The sequence below is a fragment of the Cebus imitator genome, unplaced genomic scaffold (genome assembly GCF_001604975.1).
Source record: "Cebus imitator isolate Cc_AM_T3 unplaced genomic scaffold, Cebus_imitator-1.0 Scaffold552, whole genome shotgun sequence".
Classification (NCBI taxonomy): domain Eukaryota; kingdom Metazoa; phylum Chordata; class Mammalia; order Primates; family Cebidae; genus Cebus; species Cebus imitator.
Genome location: NW_016107867.1, coordinates 286618 through 308134, shown reverse-complemented (window position 1 = coordinate 308134; position 21517 = coordinate 286618). Strand labels below are relative to the sequence as shown.

Sequence of the window (21517 nt, the reverse complement as noted above, 5' to 3'; positions counted from 1 at the left end):
TCGGGGCATGATGTCCCCTGCACATTCCCGTCCTAGAATTTGTCCCAGTTTGAAATTGCTATACATATCTCCCTGTTAATCCATCAATTACTCTCCTCCTCTCCACCCTGCTGCACTGGGAGCCCTGGAAGGTGCTGTCTCGACTACCGGGCCTTGTACTTTGCAATAAGAAACACTTGTTTGTCGAATGAATGAATAAATGAATGAATGGATGAATAGGTGAATTTTATGGATGAATTCTACATATTGACCTTGAAGATATTCAAAACTTTTTTTTACTTGGTGGTAAACAGTATTTCTTGATCTCACAAAACATATTCCTGGGCAGAAATAGTTATTTTTAATCTAAGCCAGTTATTAGCCTTATTACTCAGAGTGCCAACTTTGACTTTTTACCCCCCTGAAGATTCTCAAGATATTGAAAGGGTAGTCTATCTGCTTTTCTAGAATTTTCTATCTGTATTTTCCAACCGAAGTCTTTCTTTGCTGCCTTACTAATCTCCTAGGAATACAGTTTGGGGCAAATCCTCACTCTCTGTCCGTTGACTCTGTTATACGCTTCTTCATGTTTTATCTTTTAAATTATTAAAAAATATATACACTTAGATATTGGGGTCTGTTGCCCAAGCTGGAGTGCAGTGGTGACAAAGCTCACTGCAGCCTTAAACTGCTGGGCTCAGGGGATCCTCCCACGTCAGCCTCCTGAGTAGCTGGGATTACAGGCAGGAGCCACTCTGCCAGTCTTATTGTGTAGGTTCTTTTAGCTGGCAGCACATGCCAATGGTAATTTATCATGAATCACATAAAAGATCACATCTGCTCCAGAGGGATTCCCCCAGCAGGCATAACTTTTCTTCACAGAGCGAAAACCCCTATGTCTACTTTAGGTGGGAAGAGGTGTGTGATGATGGCCCTGTCTCTTTCAGATTGGCGCCTACTTCGGGGGTTCCCTCTGCTCTGTGGATGTGGACAGCAACGGCAGCACTGACCTGGTCCTTGTCGGGGCCCCCCATTACTACGAGCAGACCCGAGGGGGCCAAGTGTCCGTGTGCCCCTTGCCCAAGGGGGTGAGTGGCCGATGAGACCTGGGCTGGGTGGGGCCCGGGGTGGGTGGAGGGGTGGAGGTGTCATCCGGGTTGGGGCCTGACACTGTTTGTGTTTAGCAGAGGGCTCGGTGGCAGTGTGACGCTGTTCTCCACGGGGAGCAGGGCCACCCCTGGGGCCGCTTTGGGGCAGCCCTGACAGTGCTGGGGGATGTGAATGGGGACAAGCTGACGGACGTGGCCATTGGGGCCCCAGGAGAGGAGGACAACCGGGGTGCTGTTTACCTGTTTCATGGAACCTCAGGATTTGGCATCAGCCCCTCGCATAGCCAGGTGAGACCTGTTTACTGTCCTTGTCATGACAGTAGCCTCTTTGTTGATCTTTCTCCTTCTAATTCAGTGTGCCCACAGCTGGCAGATCAGTTCTCATAGTACTCCTTTCAGAACCTTCAAAAATAATAAAACATGTGGCTGGGCCTGGTGGCTCATGCCTGTAATCCCAGCACTTTGGAAGGCCAAGGTGGGACGATTGTTTAAGCCTAGGAGTTCAAAACCACTTCGGGCAACATAGTGAGAACCCACCTCTCAAAAAAAAAAAAAGAAAAAAAAAGCCAGATATGGTGGCACACACCCGTGGTCCCAGTTACTCAGGAGGCTGAGGCTGGAAGATTGCTTGAGGCTGGGAGGTGGAGGCTGCAGTGAGCCCTGGTCACACACTGTACTCCAGCAGCCAGAGTGACAGTCAGACCTGCACACGTTCGTGGGAGCACACGTGCGGGCGCACGCACGCACACACACACATACACACACACACACTTCACAGAAATCTCAAAGGCTCTTAATTCTAGCTTGATTATTTCTACAGCAATAGGAGGTGCATGCGGCTGGCCACCTTATGGGATTGCACACTTCCCGGATGAGTGATTGTGCCGCTCTCAGACGGGCCCTGTGCTTGGCTTAATGCTCTGCTATTACCAGCTAAATTTTGTATTTTTTTGTAGAGACGGGGTTTCAACATGTTGTCCAAGCTGGTCTCCAATCCTGGGCTCAAGTGATCCGCCTGCCTCAGCCTCCCAAAGTGCTGGGATTACAGGCACGAGAATCACGCAGTTTTTTCCCTTCTGTGACTGGCTTATTTTACTTAGAATAATGTCCTCCAGGTTCATCTATGTTGTCACAAATGAAAGAATCTTCTTCTTCTTCTTCCTCCTCCTCTTCCTCCTCTTCTTCCTTCTTTCTTCTTTCTTCTTCTCAAAGTCTTGTTCTGTCTCCCAGGCTGGAGTGCAGTGGCGCAAACATGGCTCCCTGAAGCCTCAATTTACTGGGCTCGAGCGACCCTCCCACCTCAGTCTCCTGAGTAGCTGGGACTGCGGGCCCTGCCATCATGGCTGGCTAATTTCTTTTTATTTTTTGTAGAGATGGAGTATCCCTATGTTGCCCAGGCTGATGTCTTTCTTTTTAAGGCTGAATAATATCCTGCTGTATGTATATACCACATTTTAAAAAATCCGTCATTTCCTGGTAGAGAGGGAAGGAAAACAACCCATCATCTCTTGATAGGCATTTAGGCTGTTTTCACATCCTGGCTATTGTGAATATGGGCATTTGTGAATACGAACATGGGCATGTTTGTATCTCTTTGAGATCGTACTCCCAATTTCTTTGGATAAATAACCAGAAGTGGGATAAATCATATGGTAGTTCTATTTTTTTTTTTTTTTTGAGATGGAATTTCACTCTTGTTGCTCAGGCTAGTGTGCAATGGCACGATCTTGGCTCACTGCAACCTCTGCCTCCTGGGCTCAAGCGATTCTCCTGCCTCAGCCTCCCGAGTAGCTGGGATTACGGCATGCGCCTTCATGCCCAGATAATTTTTTTTTAAATTCAGTCTCCATAAAGACTGTCAAAAAGTGCCAATGCTGACTATATTTCAAGTCGTAATGGCAGGGTATTAGGAAAAGTTTTAAATTAGCAATAATCGCTCCTTGGATAAACCTCATTGGCTACAATACTAACACTGTGCCAAGCTGCAGGCTAATTTTTTGTATTTTTTAGTAGAGATGGGGTTTGTCATATATCTATATGACAAAGTTGTACTTAAAATAGTATGATACTAGCATAAAGATAGACATCTTTCATTTAATGTCATTCGCCTCTAATAAAATGCAGGAATATTCCTGCATTTTATTAGAGGCGAATGACATTAAATGAAAGACATTTACATTAGTTTTAGAAAATCCAGTGATGTTGCTCAACTTTGCACATACTTGAAAAAACAAGGCTTATTAAAGCATATATTTGGAACTAAAAGGTATTTGAAGTTGATCACAGCATAATGAATCCTCAATTTCCACAGTACTAGAGATGATTATATACAAAGATCCAGTGAAACTTATTTTACTAACTTATCAGTTCTATGTTATTCCTAAATTTCCCTAAAAATATAGATTCATAAAAAGTAGTGTTCTATAATTCACAAATACAAGGAACTTTATTATGATTATGAACTCTGTATCACCCATATAATGGCTTTAGAAAACTACTGCTTTTCTTACTAACTTATTTAAGGTTTCACTACACAAGTCAGTATGCAGAACTCACTCTGTTGTAACTATGATCTGTAATAATACAAATATAGAACCTCTTTGACTTTAATCTAAAAAAGTCACCTTATAATAAAACAGTGTTAATGCAATCAAGCATCAACCCTGACAAATAAGTAAACTACTTAAGGCTTTTAAAAATAGCTCATGCTCATGGTTCTTTCAAAATGATGTAGCTACCATCTTTACTAACAAAGGAATATTTTCATCACAGCAACTATTTCTGCGCCAAAAAGAAGCCACACTAAAAACAGAAGAAAATTCTTAGTGTGGAAAGGAAAAGGCTCATCTGTTGTGCAATGGCAGGCACTGGGCTCTGCGAGCGCTTTTCAGACAAGCTCAATCAGCCCATCTAGAGGCGCTGTTGGGTTTATCCAGAAAGGTCACTCACTGTGCAATCTCTAGTGCTGTGAGGGCATTACTTAATCAGCCAAAGAAAGAACAATTTCTGTCTTTCCTCTTTCTTTCTTTCCCTCCCTCCCTCTCTCCCTCCCTTCCTTCCTTCCTTTCTTTTTCTTTCCTTTCTTCTTTCTTTCTTTCCTTCTTTTCTTTCTCTCTCTCTTTCCTCTCTCTCTCTCTCTTTGTTTCTCTCTCTCTCCTTCTTTCTTTTTTTTTTTTTTTTTTTTTGGACAGGATCTCCCTCTGTCACCCAGGGTGGAGTGCAGTGATGCAATCATGGTTCATTGCAGCCTTGACACCTAGGCTCAAGCAATTCTCGCTTCTCAGCCACCCAAGTAGCTGGGACTATAGGTGTGCACCCCTGTGGTTGGCTAATTTTTAAATTTTTTTGTTGAGATGAGTCTCACTATATTGCTCAGGCTGGTCTTCTGGCCTTAAGCTATCGGCCTCTCAAAGTGTTAGGATTATAGATGTGAGCCACCTTGCCCAGCCAGAGCAATCTTCAAGTCATGTACCGGTAGTTTATATAGCTTTTCTAAAATTTAAGAAAGAACTGAATGGACTATAGTTATTATATGATTAAAAAAATTTCAGTAGCTTTTGGAGTACAAGTGTTTTTTGGTTACAAGGATGAATTCTATAGTGGTGAATTCTGAGATTTTAGTGCACCTGTCATCAAAGCAGTATACACTGTACCCAATATATAATCTTTTGTTTCTTACCTCCTCCCAGACTCCCCTTTCCCAAGTCCTCAAAGTCCTTTATATCTCTCTTGTCTCTGCATCCTCATAGCTTTGCTACCGCTTATAAAATGAAAACATATAATATTTAGTTTTCCATTCCTGAGTTACTTCAATAACGGCCTCCAGTTCCATCCAAGTTGCTTCAAGAGACATTATTTTGTTCCTTTTTATGGCTGAGTAGTACTCCATGTATGTATATAAGTATATATATATGTATGTATATGTGTATATACATATATAACATTTTCTTTATCCACCCATTGGTCGATGGGTACCACAGGTTGGTTCCATATCTTTGCAGCTGTGGGTTGTGCCGCTATAAACATGCATGCTCATGTGTGTCTTTTTTATATAATGACTTCTTTTCCTTTGGAAAAGAAGGAATGGGATTACTAAATTGAATGGTAGATCTACTTTTAGCTCTTTAAGGAATCTCCATACTGTTTTCCATAGATGTACTAATTTACATTTCCACCAGCAATGTAAAAGTGTTCCCTTTTCACCACATCCATGCCAGATCTATCATTTTTTGACTTTTTAGTTATGGCCATTCTTGCAGAAGTAACGTGGTATTTCACTGTGGTTTTAATGTGCATTTCCCCAATGATTAGTGATGTTGAGCATTTTTTCATACGTGTGTTGGCCATTTGTGTATTTTCTTTTGACAATTGTCTATTTATATTCTTTGCCCACTTTTTGATGGGATTATTTGTTTTTTCCCTGCTGATTGGTTTGAGTTTCTTGTAGATTCTGGTTAGTAGTCCTTTGTCAGAGGCATAGTTGGCAAATATTTTCTTGTGTAAACAGACAACACACACAAGTTATATTCTGTGTGTTGTCTGTTTACTCTGATGATTATCTCTTTTGCTGTGCAGAAGCTTTTTAGTTTAATTAAGTCCCATTTATTTATTTCGGGTTTTGTTGCATTTTGCTTTTGGGACCTTAGTCATGAATTCTTTGCCTAGGCCAATGTCCAGAAGAGTTTTCTAGTATTGTTATGGTTTCAGGTAGTAAATTTCAGTCTTTGATCCATCTTGAGTTGATTTTTGTGTAAGGTGAGAGAAAGGGATCCAGTTTTATTTTCTAGATGTGATTTGCCAGTTTCCCCAGTACCATTTATTAAATAGGGTGTCCTTTTCCCAATTTATGGTTTTGTATGCTTTGTAAAAGATCAGTTGGCTATAAGTATTTTATTTTATTTCTGGGTTCTTTATTTTGTTCTATTGATCTTAGTGCCTATTTGTATACTAGTATCATGCTGTTTTGGTAACTATAGCCTTGTAGTATAATTTGAAGTCTGGTACTGTGATGGCTCCAGATTTAGTCTTTTTGCTTAGTATTGCTCTCTTTTTTTGGTTCCATATGAGTTTTAGAATTTTTTTTTCTAGTTATGTGAAAAATAATGTTGGTATTTTGATGGGAATTTCATTGAATCTGTAGATTCTTTGAGCAGTATGGTCATTTTCACAATATTCATTTTTCCTATCCATGAGCATGGGATATATTTCCATTTATTTGTGTCATCTCTAATTTATTTCAGCAGTGTTTTGTAGTTTTCCTTGTAGGGAGCTTCACCTTGGTTAAATTATATTCCTAGGTATTTTATTTTATTTTATTTTTGTAGCTGTTGTAAAAGGGATTGAGTTCTTGATTTGATTCTCAGCTTTGTCATTGTTGGTGGATAGCAGCGATATTGATTTGCATACATTGATTTTTCTAACCTGAGACTACTGAAATTATCAGATCTAAGAGTCTTTTTGATGAGTCTTTAGGATTTTCTAGGTAAACGATCATGTCATTGGCAAACAGCTCTAGTCTGACTTCCTTTTTTCCAATTTGGACACCCTTTATTTTTCTCTAGTCTGATTGGTCTGGCTAAGAATTCCAGTACTGTGTCGAAAAGAAGTGCTGAAAGTGGGCATCCTTGTCTCATTCCAGTTCTTAGGGGGAATGCTTTCAACTTTTTCCCTTTCAATATGAGGTTGGCTGTGGGTTTGTCAGATATGACTTTTATTACTTTGAGAGAAGTCCCTTCTCTGTCTAATTTACTGAAAGCTTTGTTTATCATAAAGGGATGCTGAATTTTATGAAATGCTTTTTCTGCATCTATGGAGATGATTACATGATATTTGTCTTTAATTCTGTTTATGTGATGTATCACATTTATTGACTTGAATATGTTAAACCATTCCCACATCCTTGGGATGAAACCCACTCGATCATGATGTATTATCTTTTTGATGTGCTGTTGGATTTGGTTAGCTAGTATTTTGTTGAGGACTTTTGCTTCTATGTTCATCAGGGATATTGGTCTATAGCTTCCTTTTTTTGTTATGTACTTTTATGGTTTTGGTATTAGTGTGATACTGGCTTTATAGAATGATTTAGGGAGGATTCCCTCCTTCTCCATCTTTTGAAATAGCATCATTAGCATTGGTACCAATTCTTTGAATGTCTGTTTAAATTCAGCTGTGAGCCCAGTTAAGTCCTGGGCTTTTTCTGACTCAATCTCACTGCTTGTTATTGGTCTGTTCACGGTATCTACTTCTTGCTACAGCTATTATATGATTAATCCAAGGCACCAAAAAGCATTTTTGCATGATTTAGCGGACCATCCTTTTTCTTTGTATCCTAATGAGGACTTTTTTTGACCCTTCGTCATTCTCTTAACTAACAAGGAATTTTAGCTCCTCCCCTATCATTTTGTAAAATAATGATGATAACTTAAAACTTCCATCAAAACATTAAATTTTCAAAATTTAACCAACGAAAAGCTGCAAAAATCTCAAAGTTTGAATTTTAAACTGAATATTTGAAGGTAATGTAGAAATTTTGGATAAGAATATCAATGCAGACATATAAAACTCAAACTCTCACAGCTAATGGCAATGTCTGTTAACACTTTTAAGAGTGCTAATGCAAGGTACTCTTTCCTTTTTTTTGAGATGGAGAATTTTGCCGTGTTGCCCAGGCTGGAGTGCAGTGGCACAATCTTGGCTCACTGCAACCTCTGCCTCCTGGGCACATGATTCTTCTGCCTTGGCCTCCTGGGATAATAGGTGTGCACCACCATGCCTGGATAATTTTTGTAGTTTTAGCAGAGAATGGGATTTCACCATGTTGGCCAGGCTGGTCTCGAACTCCTGACCTTGTGATCTGCCCACTTCAGCATCCCTAAGTACTGGGATTACAGGTGTGAGCCACTGCACCCAGCAGCAAGGTACTCTTAATGGCTTTTAAATCATGTTTAACAGAGATTTTATACAAGTCAGTCCAATGTAGTTAGTGTTAGTGTCCAATAATATATGAAGACCCTTCAAGACAGCTGCTGCTACTTTTTCAATATAATTATTAACTGTTGTCTGAAAAACACACATAAGTAAGACTAAAAGCTGTGTCACAAAAAGAAAATAAAAGAAATCCAGTGGATCAATTAATACTATCAACAAAGAACAGGCAGGAATGTAACATTACATGTAATTTTTGTTTTTCTAAAAAAGACACTAAAATGCCACTGGATTAAAATTTATTTATTATTTGTAATTATTATTTTTCAGACAGGGTCTTGTCTGTCATGAAGGCTGGAGTGAAGTGGTGCGATCATAGCCCACTGCAGCCTTGACCTCCCAGGCTCATGTGATCCTCCTGCCTCAGCCTTTTGAGTGGCTGTGACTACAGGTGTATGCCACCATGCCTGTCTAATTAAAAAAAATTTTTTTTGTAGTGACAGAGTCTCTCTATGTTTCTCAGGCTGGTCTCCAACTCCTGGGCTCAAGTGATCTTCCCACCTTGACCTCCCAAAGTGCTGGGATTGTAGGTGTGAGCCACTGCACCTGGCTGGATTATAATTTATTCAGAACGTCTTTAGTGTTCATTCCCAGATATCTTGATCTGCTCAGTAATGCCTTCACAAGATAGATTACAGCCATCTTTTGCAGCAAATGGTTAGGCTGGTCCTCCTGTGGTAGAATAGGGCAGTCTTTTTTTTTTTTTAATTAAATCTTCATGTTTTATTTATTTATTTTTTCTTTTTTTAATTATACATTAAGTTCTGGGATACATGTGCAGAACGTACATGCAAGTTTGCTACATAGGTATACATGTGCCATGGTGGTTTGCTGCACCCATCAACCCATCATCTAGGTTTTAAACCCCACATGCGTTAGGTATTTGTCCTAATGTTCTCCCTTCCTTTTGACCCCCCATCCCCCAATAGGCCCTGGTAATGTTCCCCTCCCTGTGTCCATGTGTTTTCATTGTTCGACTCTCACTTGTGAGTGAGAACATGCAGTGTTTGGTTTTCTGTTTCTGTTTTAGTTTGCTGAGAATGATGGCTTCCAGCCTCATCCATGTCCTTGCAAAGGACATAAACTCATTTGTTTTTATGGTTCCATAGTATTCCATGATGTATATGTGCCACATTTTCTTTATCCAGTTTATCATTGATGGCATTGATGGATGTTTGGGTTGGTTCCAAGTCTTTGCTATTGTAAATAGTACTGCAGTAAACACGTGTGCATGAATCTTTATAGCAAAATGATTTATAATCCTTTGGGTATAAACCCAGTAATGGGATTGCTGGGTCAAATGATATTTCTGGTTCTATATGCTTGAGGAATCACCACAGTGTCTTCCACAATTTACTAATTTACACTCCCACCAACAGTGTAAAAGCATTCCTCCTTCCCCACATCCTCTCCAGCATCTGTTATTTCCTGACTTTTTAATGATCACCATTCTAACTGCCGTGAGATGGCATCTCACTGTGGTTTTGAATTGTATTTCGCTAATGACTAGTGATGAGTTTTTTTTCATATGTTTGTTGGCTGCACAAATGTCTTCTTTTGAGAAGTGTCTGTTCATATCCTCTGCCCACTTTTTGATGGGGTTTTGTTTTTTTCTTGTAAATTTATGTTCCTTATAGATTCTGGGTATTAGACCTTTGTTAGCTGGATAGATTGCAAAAATTTTCTCCCATTCTGTAGGTTGTCTGTTCACTCTGATGATAGTTTCTTTTGCTGTGCAGAGCTCTTTAGTTTAATTAAATCCCATTTGTCAATTTTGGCTTTTGTTGCAATTGCTTTTGGTGTTTTAGTCAGGAAGTCTGCCCATGCCTATGTCCTGAATGGTCTTGCCTAGGTTTTCTTCTAAGGTTTTTGTGGTTTCTGGTTTTATGTTTAAGTCTTTAATCCATCTTGAGATAATTTTTTGTATAAGGTGTAAGGAAGTGGTCCAGTTTCAGTTTTCTGCATATGGCTAGCCAATTTTCCCAGCACCAATTATTAAATAGGGAATCCTTTCCCCATTGCTTTTGTCAGGTTTGTCGAAGATCAGATGATTGTAGATGTGTGGTGTCATTTCTGAGGCCTCTGTTCTGTTCCATTGGTCTATATATCTGTACTTTGGTGCCAGTACTGTGCTGTTTTGGTTACTGTAGCCTTGTAGTATAATTTGAAGTCAGGTAGTGTGATGCCTCTAGCTTTGTTCTTTTTGCTTAGGATTGTCTTGGCTATATAGACTCATTTTTGGTTCCATGTGAAATTTGAAGTAGTTTTTACAAGATCAATTATAGCCATCTTTTGCAGTGAATGGTTAGGCTGGTCCTCCTATGGTAGTAGGGGGCAATTTTTTTTTTTTCTTTTTTGAGACAGAGTCTCACTCTGTCACCCAGGCTGGAGTGCAGCATGATCTTGGCTCATTGTAACCTCTGACTCCCAGGTTCAAGTGATTCTCCTGCCTCAGCCTCCTGAGTAGCTGGGATTACAGGTGCCCACCACCATGCCCAGCTAATTTAAAAAAATTTTTTTAGTAGAGATGGGGTTTCACCATGTTGGCCAGGCTGGTCTCAAACTGTTGACCTCAAGTAATCTGCCTGCCTCAGCCTTCCAAAGTGCTGGGATTACAGGCATGAGCCACCGTGCCTGGCCCTCTTCTCCCATTTTTAAATTGGGTTATTTGTTTTTTTGCTATTGAGCTCTTTATATGTTATAGATATTAACCATTTATCAGTTATATGGTTTGCAAATATTTTCTCCCAGTCTATAGGTTGTCTCTTCACTCTGTTAATTCTTCCCTTCTTGTGCAGAACTTTTTAGTTTGATGCAATTCCACTTGCCTATTTTTGCTTTTATTGCTTGTGCTTTTAGGATCATAGGAAAAAAATCATTGCCTAGACCAATGTCATGAAGCTTTCCCTCTAAGTTTTCTTCTAATAGTTTATGGTGTTAGATCTTACATTACCTTACATTTAAGCCTTTAATACACTTTTGATTTTTGTATTTGGTTTGAGATAAAGGCTCAGTTTTATTCTTCTGCCTGTGAATATCCAGTGTTCTTAACACCATTTTTTAAAAAGACTGTTCTTTCCCCATTATATGCTCTTTGCACCTTTGCTGAAAATTAGTTGATTGTAAATACATGGGTTTATTTCTGAGCTCTCTCTTCTGTTCCATTGGTTGATATCTCTGTTTTTATGCCAGTGTCATGCTGTTTTGCTGACCATAACTTTGTGGTGTATTTTGATGTCAGGTAATGTGATACCTCTACCTTTGTTTGTTTATTCTTAAGCTTGTCTTGGCTATTTGAGGTCTATTTGACTCTATAGATCACTTTGAGTAGTATGGACCTTAAAAAATATTCTTTCAATCCATAACATGGCATATCTTTCCATTGATTTTTGTCTTGTTTAACTTTCTTTCATTAATGTTTTATAGTTTTAGTGTGCATGTTTTTCACCTTAGTTAAATTAACTCATTTTATTTTTTGATGCCACTGTAAATGGGATTGTTTAATTTTTTTTCAGATAGTTTGTTGTTAGTGTATAGAAACACTACTAATTTTTGTATGTTGATTTTGTATTCTGCAACTTTACTAAATTTGTTTATTAAATTTTGTAACTTTTTTGTAGAGTCTTTATAATGTTTCTTATTTATAAGATCATATCAATTGCAAACAGGGACAATTTTTTTCTTTATTTCTGACTCATATGGATTTCATATCTTTTTCTTGCCCAATTATTCTGGCTAGGACTTTCAATACTGTGTTGTATAGAAGTGGCGAGTGTGGGCATCCTTGCCTTGTTCTTAATTTTAGTGGTAAAATCAATTTTTCACCACTGAATGTGATGTTAACTAGAGGCTTTTTATTTATGACCTTTATCATGTTGATGTGATTTTCCTGTATTTCTAGTTTGTTGAGGGTTTTTAATCATGAGTGGCTATTCCTGTGGTCTGAATGTTTGTGTCCTCCCCAGATTCATATGTTGAAGCCTAATTCCCTGTGTGATGGTATTTGTAGATGGGACCTTTGGAAGGTGTTTAGGTCATGAGGGTGTGGCCCTCATGAATAGGATTAGTGCCCTTAGACAAAGCAAAATGATGGTTGCCTATGAACCAGAAAGTAGGCTCTCACTAGATATTGAATCTGCTTGCCCCTTGATCTTGGATGTCACAAGTCTCCAAAACCATGAGAAATAAATTTCTATTGCTTATAACCCATCCAATCTATGTTATTTGTTATACCAAATAAACTAAGACAGATGTTGAATTTTATTAAATGCTTTCTTTTCTTATTGATATGATCATGTTATTTTTATTCCTTATTTTGTTAATGTGATACATCACATTTATGATTTGCATATGTTGAGCCACCCTCGCATCCCAGGAATAAAGCCTACATGGTCATGGTGTATGATCCTTTTGTGCTGTTGAATGCTAGTATTTTATTTAGGATTTTGGATCTCTATTCAACAGGGAAATTGGCATATAGTGATCTTTTCTCCTGGTGTGTTTGTTGGAATTTAGTGTCAGGATAGTGATTGCCTCATACAGTAAATTTGGAAGTATTCCCTCCTCTTCAATTTTTTGGATGAGTGTGAGAATAATTGGTATTAATTCTTCTTTAAATGTTTGGTAGAATTTGCCTGAGAAGCCATCAGGTTCTGGGCTTTTCTTTGTTAGAAGTGCTTTGATTACTGATTCAATCTCCTTACTTGTTATAGATCTGTTTAAACTTTATATTTCCTTATAATTCAGGCATGATAGGTTATATGTTTCTAGAAAATTATCCGTTCCTTCAAGGTTATCTAGTTTGTTAACATGTAATTGTTCATAGTGGTCTCTTATGGTTCTTTTTATTTCTATGGCATCAGCTGTAATGTATGTTCTTTCATTTATAATTTTACCTATCTGTTGCTTGTCAATTCTTTTTTTTTTTTTTTTTTGAGATAGAGTCTCACTCTGTTGCCTGCTGGAGTACAGTGCCATGGTCACGTGATCACCTTTGCCTCTTGGGTTCAAGTGATTCTCCTGCCTCAGCCTCCCGAGTAGCTGGGATTACAGACACATGCCACCACACCTGGGTGATTTTTGTATTTTTAGTAGAGACAGGGTTTCACCATGTTGTCCAGGCTGGTCTTGAACTCCTGATCTCAGGGGATCCACCTGCCTCGGCCTCCCTAAGTGCTGGGATTACAGGCATGAGCTACCATGCCTGGCCAAAGCTTATCAATTCTATCCTTTTGAAAAATCCATGTAATTTCATTGATTTTTTTTTCTTTTCTCTATTTGATTAATTTTCCCCTAATCTTTATTATTTCCTTCCTTCTACTAACATTAGGTTTAGTTTGTTCTTTTATTTCTCATTCCTTGAGGTGTAAGGTTAGGTTTTGTAACTGAAACCTTTCTTTTCGTTTTAAAGGTAGGTGTTTAACACTCTGAACTTCCCTTTAGTACTGCTTTTGTTGCCTCTCATAAGTTTGGTATATTGCATTTGAGTTTTCACTTATCTCATGTTATTTTTCCAATTTCCTTTTAGATTTCTTTTTTTATCCATTAGTTGTTCAAGAGTGTATTGTTTAATTTTTACATATGTGTGTATTTTCTAGTTTTCCTTCTGCTATTAATTTTTAGTTTCATTCCATTGTGGTTGGAAAAGATTCTTGATGTCACTTTAATCATTTTAAATTTGTTAGGACTCATTTTATGACCTGACATATGGTCCGTCCTGGGGACTGCACTTAAGAAGAATGTATAATCTGCAGTAGTTGGCTTACGTATTTTGTATGTGTCTCTTAAGTCCATTTGATCCATGGTGTTGTTCAAGTGTGCTATTTCTCTCTTGTTTTTTGGTCTAGTTGTTCTACTTGCTATTAAAAGTAGGATTTTGAAGTTTCTTACTGTTGAATTGCTATCTCTCCCTTCAGTTCTGTTATTGTTTGCTTTATCTATTTAAATGTCTGATGGGTGTGTATATAATTAATTGTTATAACTCCTGGTGAATTGGCCATTTCAGCATTATATAATATCATTTGTTTCTTGACTTAAAGTCTATTTTGTCTAATATTAGCATGTCATCCCGCTCTCTTTTGGCTACCATTTACATGGAATAGCATTTTCTACTCTTTTACTTTCAGCCTATGTGTCAGTAAATACAAAGTGAGTATCTTGTAGACAACATATAATTGGATTTCGTATTTTTATTCTGCCACTCTGTTTTGAGAGTTTTTGTTTACATTTAAAGTGATTATTGATAGAGAAGGATTTATTATTGCCATTTTATTGTTTTCTGTTTGTCATGTAGGTTTTTTGTCCCTCTTTTCTTTCCTTGCTGTCTTCCTTTGTGTTTTATTGTTGTTAATTCTTGTATTAATATGCTTTCATTCTGTTCTTTTTTTTTTTTTTTTNTTTTTGAGATGGAGTCCCATTCTATCACCCAGGCTGGAGTATAATGGTGTAGTCTCAGTTCACTGCAACCTCTGACTCCCGGATTCAAGGGATTTGCCTGCCTCAGCCTCCCAAGAAGCTGGGACTACAGGCATGCGCCACCACGCCTGGCTAATTTTTGTATTTTTAGTAGAGATGGAGATTCACTATGTTGGCCAGGCTGGTCTCAAACTCCTGACCTTGTGATCCACCTACCACAACCTCCTAAAGTGCTGGGATTACAGGCGTGAGCCACAGTGCCCAGCCCTCTCTTTTTAACTTCTACAGGTATTTTCTTTGTGGTTTCCACAAAATGTCTTATAATTATCATGGTCTGTTTTAAGCTGATAACCACTTAAATCACATGCACTCTATACTTTTATTCCCCACTACACGTTTTATGTTACTGATTTACAGTTTACATTTATTTATATTGTGGAGTCATTAACATATTTTTAGCCATAGTTATTTTTAATATCTTTGTCTTACAACTTTTATACCAGAATTAAAAGTGTTGAATTCACTGGCATTAAGTATGTGACAAAATCACTTTTAAAATTTCTTTTAAATTTATTATTTCCTGCCATATTTTCAGTATTACTTTTGCACATACTTTAAAGAGCCAAAATAGTTCTAAAAAAGCTCACTATAAAAAACAACAATTTCCACGTACACTATGGTTTTGGCTTCATTTCCCTTGCTCTTGAGGGAACCACTTTCAGCTCTTTCAATTCTCCATCTGTTCAATTTACATAATAATAATTTTGCTACTTTTTGATTTTTGTTTTAGCACTGACTTCCCACGGTGGAAGGTGGAGATTGATATTTTCAATTTTCCTTTTGCCACACACCAGCACTCTTTTACCCCTCATTTCACTCCTCATGTTTATGTGATCATTTTAGTTAGATCAACATTCAGTGTTTGCATTATTCTGACTACGTAAATGAAATTCAGCAGAGCCGAATAATATACTTTCACTTTTCCCTGTACTCAGGGAAATGCAGGTAATTAATAGAAACTTGGGGTTGGGTGTGGTGGCTCACTCCTATAGTCCCAGCACTTGGGAGGCTGAGAGGGGAGAATCACTTGAGTCCAGGAGTTCAAGACCAGCCTGAGCCACAAAGTGAGACCCCATTTCTATTTAAAAAGTTTTTTTAAAGAGAAATTTGTGGGTATCCTTTTGAGGCTGTTGTTTAAAGGTGAATAATTCCTTCATAAGTTCTAAGCTGCCCTAGTTCCTTGGTTAGTTGCAGGAAGTGATACTTGAGTAGAGCTTAGAGAACCTCTGTCTGGGTCACGCTGGGTGACTGAGTTATACCTCTCCCTATCCTTTCTTACCCTCTCTCTCTCTCCACCTCTTTTGTACCCTCAGCGGATTGCAGGCTCCAAGCTCTCTCCCAGGCTCCAGTATTTTGGTCAGTCACTGAGTGGGGGCCAGGACCTCACGATGGATGGACTCGTGGACCTGACTGTGGGAGCCCAGGGGCATGTGCTGCTACTCAGGTGAGAATGCCTTTTGGAGCTGACCAGGCATTCTCCCTTGAAGGAACGTTTGTTGTTTGAAGGTCCCTGATGGTTTTCTGGTGTCCCTGCAGGTCCCAGCCAGTACTGAGAGTTGAAGCGACCATGGAGTTCAATCCCAGGGAAGTTCCAAGGAATGCATTTGAGTGTAATGATCCTGTGGCAAAAGGCAAGGAAGCTGGGGAGGTCAGAGTCTGCCTCCGTGTCCACAAGAGCACACGGGATCGGCTAAGAGAAGGTGAGGCTTGGTGGGTGAGTCTCCAGAGGTTAAATGATCGAGGATATGGATGGGTGGTACGACCCACTCTGCCCAGCCTTCTGGCTGTCCTGAACCAAGTTCTCACAGGCTCTGATGACCTTCTCCAAGACTTACCAGAGTGAGCAGGCTATTGCCCTGCTGGGTGGGGGAGTCCAGCAGACCTCCCTAAAGAGGTGAGCATGTGACACTTCCTTACTCCCTCAGTTCTCCAGAGAACTAAGGGTCCATGCCTGTGAACAAACCAGGTTTTTGTTTTTTAGTAAATGAAGAGAAAATGTATTTGGCGAGATTGAGTTGATGAAGTTAAACACAGATTTACGAAGCACTGACATACACATTTTATCACCAGTGACTTCCTTCCTTGTTCCTATACTCAAACGGTAGAATTGTGCTTGGAGTGGGAGAATAGTAATGACAGTACTAGGAAAAACTGTCTCTAGTAATGACAGTACTAGGAAGAATTGCATTCTCTTTTTTTTTTGAGATGGAGTCTCGCTCTGTTACCCAGGCTGGAGTGCAGTGGCGTGATCTTAGCTTACTGCAATCTCCACTTCCTGGGTTCAAGCAATTCTCCTGCCTCAGCCTCCCAAGTAACTGAGACTACAGGTGCCCGCTACCATGGCTGGCTAATTTTTTGTATTTTTAGTAGAGATGAGATTTCACCATGTTAGCCAAGATGGTCTTGATCTCCTGACCTCATGATCTGCCCACCTTGGCCTCTCAAAATGCTGGGATTTGTATCCTTTTTACAGGTAAAATTGTTAACCGGGCATGATGGCACATTCTTGTAATCCAAGCTACTTGAGAGGCTGAGGTGGGAGGATCACTTGAGCCCAGGAGGTCGAGAGCAGACTGGGCAACATAGCAAGACCTACCACTAAAAGCATTTACCTTTCTAGGAGCAGTTTTCCTGGGCTGAGGAAATAGCATTCCAGATATAAGGGTAACCAGCATGGCTAGATATTAAGAGCAAAATGTTAGAGAGTAGGGAATTAAGAGGAGGTACCCCTAAACCTACATAGAAATCCCCCTCAACTCTTTGGCTGACTTCTAAGCCATGAATGCCCAGGTCAGTACTCCAAGAAACCCAGTAGAAAACAGCAACTGAAAAGCTAAAGAGCTGGTCAGAGAATTCAGCAGCTCCCCAGTGCTGGGAAGGCAGAGATTTGAGAGGCCTTGGTAAACACCTTTTTCCATTGAGACAACTGACTAGCAACCAAGAGAAACAACAGACAATAGACATAGACCCATATGTGATTCAGAAGTTAGAGTGCTTGGATAGGAATTTTAAAAAGGTAACTATAATTAATATCTTCAAGAAAAAAGGGAAAGGATGAGAACTTCAGCAAAAACATGGAAACTCTAGCACCAAAAAACACAGTGACTGAAATGAAGAATTCAGTAAATAGATTTATAGCTGATTAGAAGCAGAACAGAGAAATGGTGAACAAGAAGACAAGTCATTTGAAAGCATCTGGATTAAAATGCAGACAAAAAAAGAATGAAAAATACAGGAAAGCATTATAAGAGATGTGTGGGATGTGGTGAAAGGTCTAATAAATATGTAATTGGAATTACAGAAAGTGGGGGGGGGAGGAGAGAGAGAGAAATACAGAGAGAGAGACTAGGAAAGATGAAATAGGAAAGACAGATAGGATGGATGCATTAGTTAAAGAATTTCCCCAAACTGACTAGGCATGGTGGCTCATGCCTGTAATCCCAGCATTTGGGGAGGCTGAGTTGGGTGGATCACTTAAGGTCAGGAGTTCGAGACCAGCCTGACCAACATAGTGAAACCCTATATTTACTAAAAGTACAAAGTTAGTGGATTTGGTGGCGAGCGTCTGTAATCCCAGCTACTTGGGAGGCTGAGGCAGGAGAATCGCTTGAACCCAGGAGGTGGAGGTTTCAGTGAGCCAAGATTGTGCCCTTGCACTCCAGCCTGGGTGACAAGAGCTAAACTCCATTAAAAAAAAAAATCCCTAAACTGATGAAAGACATCAAGATTCTTTACAAAATCAAAGCAGGATAAATATAAAGGACATCATATCAATGTACATGATAATCAAACTGCTGAAGACCAAAGACAAAGAGAAAAAAAATTTAAAGTAGCCAGAAAAATATGATCAATTTTTTAGTGAATAACAGAATAGCTGCCATTTATCGAGCACTTATTGTGTGAAAGATACTGTGCTAAATACTTGGTAAGCACTATTTCATTTCCTTTTTACATTGGGAGGGAATTATTATCTTTATTGTCCTCTCTTTAAAAATAAAGAATAGAGGCCAGGTGTGGTGGCTCCACCTGTTATCTCAGCACTTCGGGAGGCTGAGGCAGGTGTATTACCTGAGGTCAGGAGTTCGAAACCAGCCTGGTTAACATGATGAAACCCCATCTCTACAAAAAATATAAAAATTAGTGGACTGTGGTGGTGTGCATCTGTAATCTCAGCTACTTGTGAGGCTGAGACAGGAGAATCTCTTGAACCTGGGAGGCAGAGGTTGCAGCAAGCCAAGATTGCACCACTGCACTCCAGCCTGGGTGACAGAGTGAGACTGTGTCTCAGAAAAGAAAATAAAAAATAAAAAGTAAGGAAGGAACAAAGGTAGGAAGAAAAGAAAGGAAAGGAAGGAAAGAAAGGGAGGAAGGAAAGGAAGAAAGATGCAAGAAAGAAAAAGAAAGAAAGAAGGAAGGAAGGAAAGAAGGAAGGAAGGAAGAAGAGACTTAGAGAGGTCACATAATACACCCCAAGTCGCACAGCTAAGGAACAGAGGAGCTGGGCCTCGAGCTCCCATCTGCCAGGCTCCGGAGCGCAGGCCCCTCACTGCCGTGCCACCCTGCCTCTTCAGGGCAGATCCAGAGCGTTGTGACTTATGATCTGGCTCTGGACTCTGGCCGCAAAAGTTCCCGGGCCATCTTCGATGAGACAAAGAACAGCACACGCAGACAGACACAGACCTTGGGGCTGACCCAGACTTGTGAGACTCTGAAGCTACAGTTGCTGGTGAGCAGGCGAGTGGCCAGACCCCTGGGTCCTCCAAGGATGGGGTGGACTTGAGGAGCTAAGGAGGGCAGATCCGCAAATCCCGGCTATCTCTTAGAATTGCATTGAGGACACAGTGAGCCCCGTCATGCTGCGCCTGAACTTCTCTCTGTTGGGGACGCCCTTGTCTGCCTTTGGGAACCTTCGGCCGGTGCTGGCTGCGGAGGCTCAGAGAGTCTTCACAGTTTTCGTGAGTACGGAGTGGGGGTCCTGCAGGGGTGTGGAAGAGACCAGAGGCCAAGGTGGTTGAAGCTCATTTTATCTGATCGCACCAAATTTTACTTCAACGTTTGATTTTACTGTTTAATTTCACCATATTTGGTTGTTTCCTTTCCTTTCATCTGATCATATTCTATTATTTTTAAGTTTCCCTTTGAGAAGAATTGTGGCAATGACAACATCTGCCAGGACGACCTCAGCATCACCTTCAGTTTCATGGGGTGAGTTTCCATTCCTCCTCGCCGCCTCCAGAGGAGGACCCGTACCACAACGTGCTCTGTTCTCTTCCTGGCCCCCAAGGGAGCTGGGTGTTCCTGGGCCATGAGGCCTTGTGTGGCTGTTCCTTACTGTCATCTCTTGTCAAGTGCCTGAGTCTCTGTTTTGCCGGAGCAGGCTTGCCACAGGGAAGCCCCCAGCTCCCCCCATCCTGTCTTCTTCCTCCTACAGCCTGGACTACCTCGTGGTGGGTGGCCCCCGGGAGTTCAACGTGACAGTGACTGTGAGAAACGACGGTGAAGACTCCTACAGGACAGAGGCCACCTTCTTCTCCCCCCCTGGCCTGTCCTACCGGGTGTCCAGACCCCAGGTAGCCATATCCTTCTTAGGCTCCATCTGACCTTTGCTTCCCCGTCTCGTGGCTGGAGGTGGACATGACCATCTTTGCCTCCCTCGCCTTCCAGAACCAGCACTCACAGCGACCCTGGCGCGTGGGCTGTGAGTCCACCTCCTCCACCCAAGTGTCTGGACCCTGGACCCTGAGAACCAGCTGCGGCATAAACCACCCCATCTTCCCGGAAAACTCAGAGGTCAGAACTCCTGGCTCCTCCCCTCTTTTTCTCTTTGGCTTTCTTTGGGGATTCTTGTCTTCTTTTCTTTAGTAGTGCTTCCTTTTTGTACAAAACAGCTTTATTGAGATATAATTCACATACCATACAATTCACCTATTTAAAGTGTACATTTCAGGCCAGACACAGTGGCTCACGCCTGTAATCCTAGCACTTTAGGAGGCTGAGGCAGGAGAATTGCTTGAGCCCAAGAGTTTGAAACCAGCCTGGGTGACATGGCGAAACCCTGTCTCTACAAAAAATGTGAAAATTAGCTGGGCATGGTGGTGTGCACCTGTAGTCCCAGCTACTTGGGAGGCTGGGGTGGGAAGATTGTCTGAGCCTGGGAGGTTGAGGCTGCAGTGAGCTATGATCACACCACTGAACTCTAGCCTGGGTGACAGAGTGAGACCTTGTCTCAAAAAGTAAAAACAGGGCGGGGGCAGCGGCTTGTGTCTGTAATCCCAGCACTTTGGGAGGCTGAGGCAGGTGGATCACCTGAAGTCAGGAGTTCAAGACCAGCCTGGCCAACATGGTGAAACCCTGCCACTAATAAAAATAAAAAATTAGCTGGGCATTGTGGTGTGCACCTGTGGTCTCAGCTACTCAGGAGGCTGAGGCAGGAGAATTGCTCGAACCTGGGAGACAGAGGTTGCAGTGAGCTGAGATCGCGCCAGTGCACTCCAGCCTGGGAGACAGAGCGAGACTCTGTCTCAAAAAAAAAAAGTGTACAGTTCAGTGGCTTTGAGTGAATTCACATGGTCTTGCATCCATTATCATGATCAATATTAGAACATCTTCATTACCACACAAAGATCCTCTGTCCTGTTGGCCCTCAGCCCCAATCCTCCCATCTTCCCCAGCCCTAGGCAACCTATAAATTGGCCTATTCTGGACATTTCATATAAATGAAATCCTTCCGTATGTGATCCTTTCGCTTAGCATATTAAGTAAGGACTTCGCAAGGATCATTCATGTCGTAGCACATGTCAGTACCTCATTGATTTTTTTTTCCTTAAATTAAAAAAAAATTTTATTATTTTTTGAGATAGAGTCTCACTCTGTCGCCCGGGCTGGAGTGCAGTGGTACAATCTCAGCTCACTGCAACCTCTGCCTCCCACATTTAAGTATTCTCATGCCTCACCCTCCTGTGTAGCTG

General features: G+C 40.7%; 1 protein-coding gene and 1 non-coding gene across 4 annotated transcripts in view; one reads left to right on the top strand and one right to left on the bottom strand.

Annotated features, from left to right (window-relative positions):
- ITGAM (integrin subunit alpha M) overlaps positions 1-21517 on the top strand; it is a 58948-nt gene that overhangs the window by 30551 nt on the left and 6880 nt on the right. For 2 of the 3 annotated variants that reach the window (XM_017515568.2, XM_017515572.2), the window contains 9 exons: positions 927-1067; positions 1164-1376; positions 15863-15993; positions 16086-16249; positions 19121-19275; positions 19373-19504; positions 19681-19754; positions 19981-20119; positions 20214-20339. In XM_017515568.2, coding sequence (XP_017371057.1) covers positions 927-1067; positions 1164-1376; positions 15863-15993; positions 16086-16249; positions 19121-19275; positions 19373-19504; positions 19681-19754; positions 19981-20119; positions 20214-20339 — 1275 coding nt within the window. The remainder of the gene's footprint in view (positions 1-926; positions 1068-1163; positions 1377-15862; positions 15994-16085; positions 16250-19120; positions 19276-19372; positions 19505-19680; positions 19755-19980; positions 20120-20213; positions 20340-21517) is intronic. The other variant, XM_017515569.2, reaches the window with a different exon arrangement.
- LOC119469040 lies at positions 2932-3072 on the bottom strand. Its single transcript, XR_005197861.1, has one exon. It is a non-coding gene; the product is annotated as a U4 spliceosomal RNA (small nuclear RNA).